Below are 1,379 nucleotides of genomic sequence, written 5' to 3' on the forward strand. Positions count from 1 at the left end.
CTAATTTATGGTTATACTATGTTATTGCTGATATTTGCATGAGTTATTTATTGAGATATATGGACAAGAATAAAAGTCATTCTCTTAGTAATACGCTGGATTCATCATTTTATATGTGATTATGCTGGAGTCAACAAACTACACTTAAAACAAGACTAAGTAAAGGAACACGGTCAATAAGCAATCATACGGAATTAAAAGTACACTCGACCCCTACTCGCCCGCCTGTAACAGCCTATGTTTACCAAAGGAGGGAAAAGAAAAACACTTCATCAAAAATTGGCGTCCAATTACTTTATTATGTGTTGACTATAAATTAGCATCTGCTTGCATAGCAAAGAGATTAAAACCTCTACTGCAAAATATTATAAGTCAGACACAAAAAGGATTTTTAAAAGGAAGATACATTGGTGAATGTGTAAGAATTATGGCAGATATGATAGATAAACTAGAAGAAGAAGATATTCCAGGATTATTATTACTGGTTGACTTTGAAAAAGCCTTCGACACGGTCGAATGGTCCTTTATTGAAAAAACTTTAGATTTTTATGGGTTTGGTCCAACACTTTGTAGATGGATAAAATGTTTTTATACAGACATTACCAGTACAGTTACAAATAATGGACATTTATCAGAATTTTTTAATTTGGCTAGGGGGGGTAGGCAAGGGGATCCTTTATCCCCTTATCTCTTCATCCTTGTGTTGGAACTACTTAGTGCAGCTTTAAAATATGACCCAATTGTTTCTGGTGTCACAGTAAACGACTCTGAGTTTTTACTAAGTCAATATGCAGATGACTCCTCTCTGATTCTGGATGAAAATGAGAAATCTCTTAAACAAGCATTACACATTTTTGATAGTTTTGCTGCCTGTGCTGGTTTGAGGGTAAATGTAGATAAAACTGAAGCCATATGGGTTGGCTCAAGTCATTAGGCAGTAATAAAAAACTGTTGCCAAATAAGAAATTATCTTGGAATACATCAGGAAAGTTTAAACTGTTGGGAATTCGTTTCAATCTCTTAAATGAGGATAAAACTTTTGAAAACTATACAGAAAAAATTAAAAGCATGTAAAGCCTTCTCAATTTATGGTCATACAGAAACTTGACATATAGTGGCAAAACCATTGTTATCAAAACGTTGGCTCTCCCACTTTTGGTACAGGTTCTGACAGTCCTTCCAAATCCACCAGTTCAGGTTATACAAGAAATACAAGGAATTTTCATTAAATTTTTATGGGATGGAAAACCAGACAAAATAAAAGGGAAAGTTATTATTAAGAATTACGATGAGGGAGGTTTAGAGTTCCCACATATAGAAATTTTTTGTATGTCCCTTAAAATGTCATGGCTTTATAAATTGCTAGATCCTTTGAATAT

The 1,379-nt window shown here is 33.6% G+C and overlaps 1 protein-coding gene across 1 annotated transcript; it reads left to right on the forward strand.

The window, feature by feature from the left end:
* The first annotated feature begins 427 nt into the window (after nucleotides 1-427).
* Nucleotides 428-934, forward strand: LOC139526640 (uncharacterized). Its single transcript, XM_071321801.1, has one exon. It carries the CDS (start codon nucleotides 428-430, stop codon nucleotides 932-934), a length of 507 nt encoding a protein of 168 aa, XP_071177902.1.
* Nucleotides 935-1,379: the final 445 nt, after the last annotated feature.

The sequence above is a fragment of the Mytilus edulis genome, chromosome 6 (genome assembly GCF_963676685.1).
Source record: "Mytilus edulis chromosome 6, xbMytEdul2.2, whole genome shotgun sequence".
Classification (NCBI taxonomy): domain Eukaryota; kingdom Metazoa; phylum Mollusca; class Bivalvia; order Mytilida; family Mytilidae; genus Mytilus; species Mytilus edulis.

Bases quoted from the DNA above. Each gene is read 5' to 3' on its own strand.
- LOC139526640 (XM_071321801.1), top strand. From the start codon at position 428: ATGGCAGATATGATAGATAAACTAGAAGAAGAAGATATTCCAGGATTA.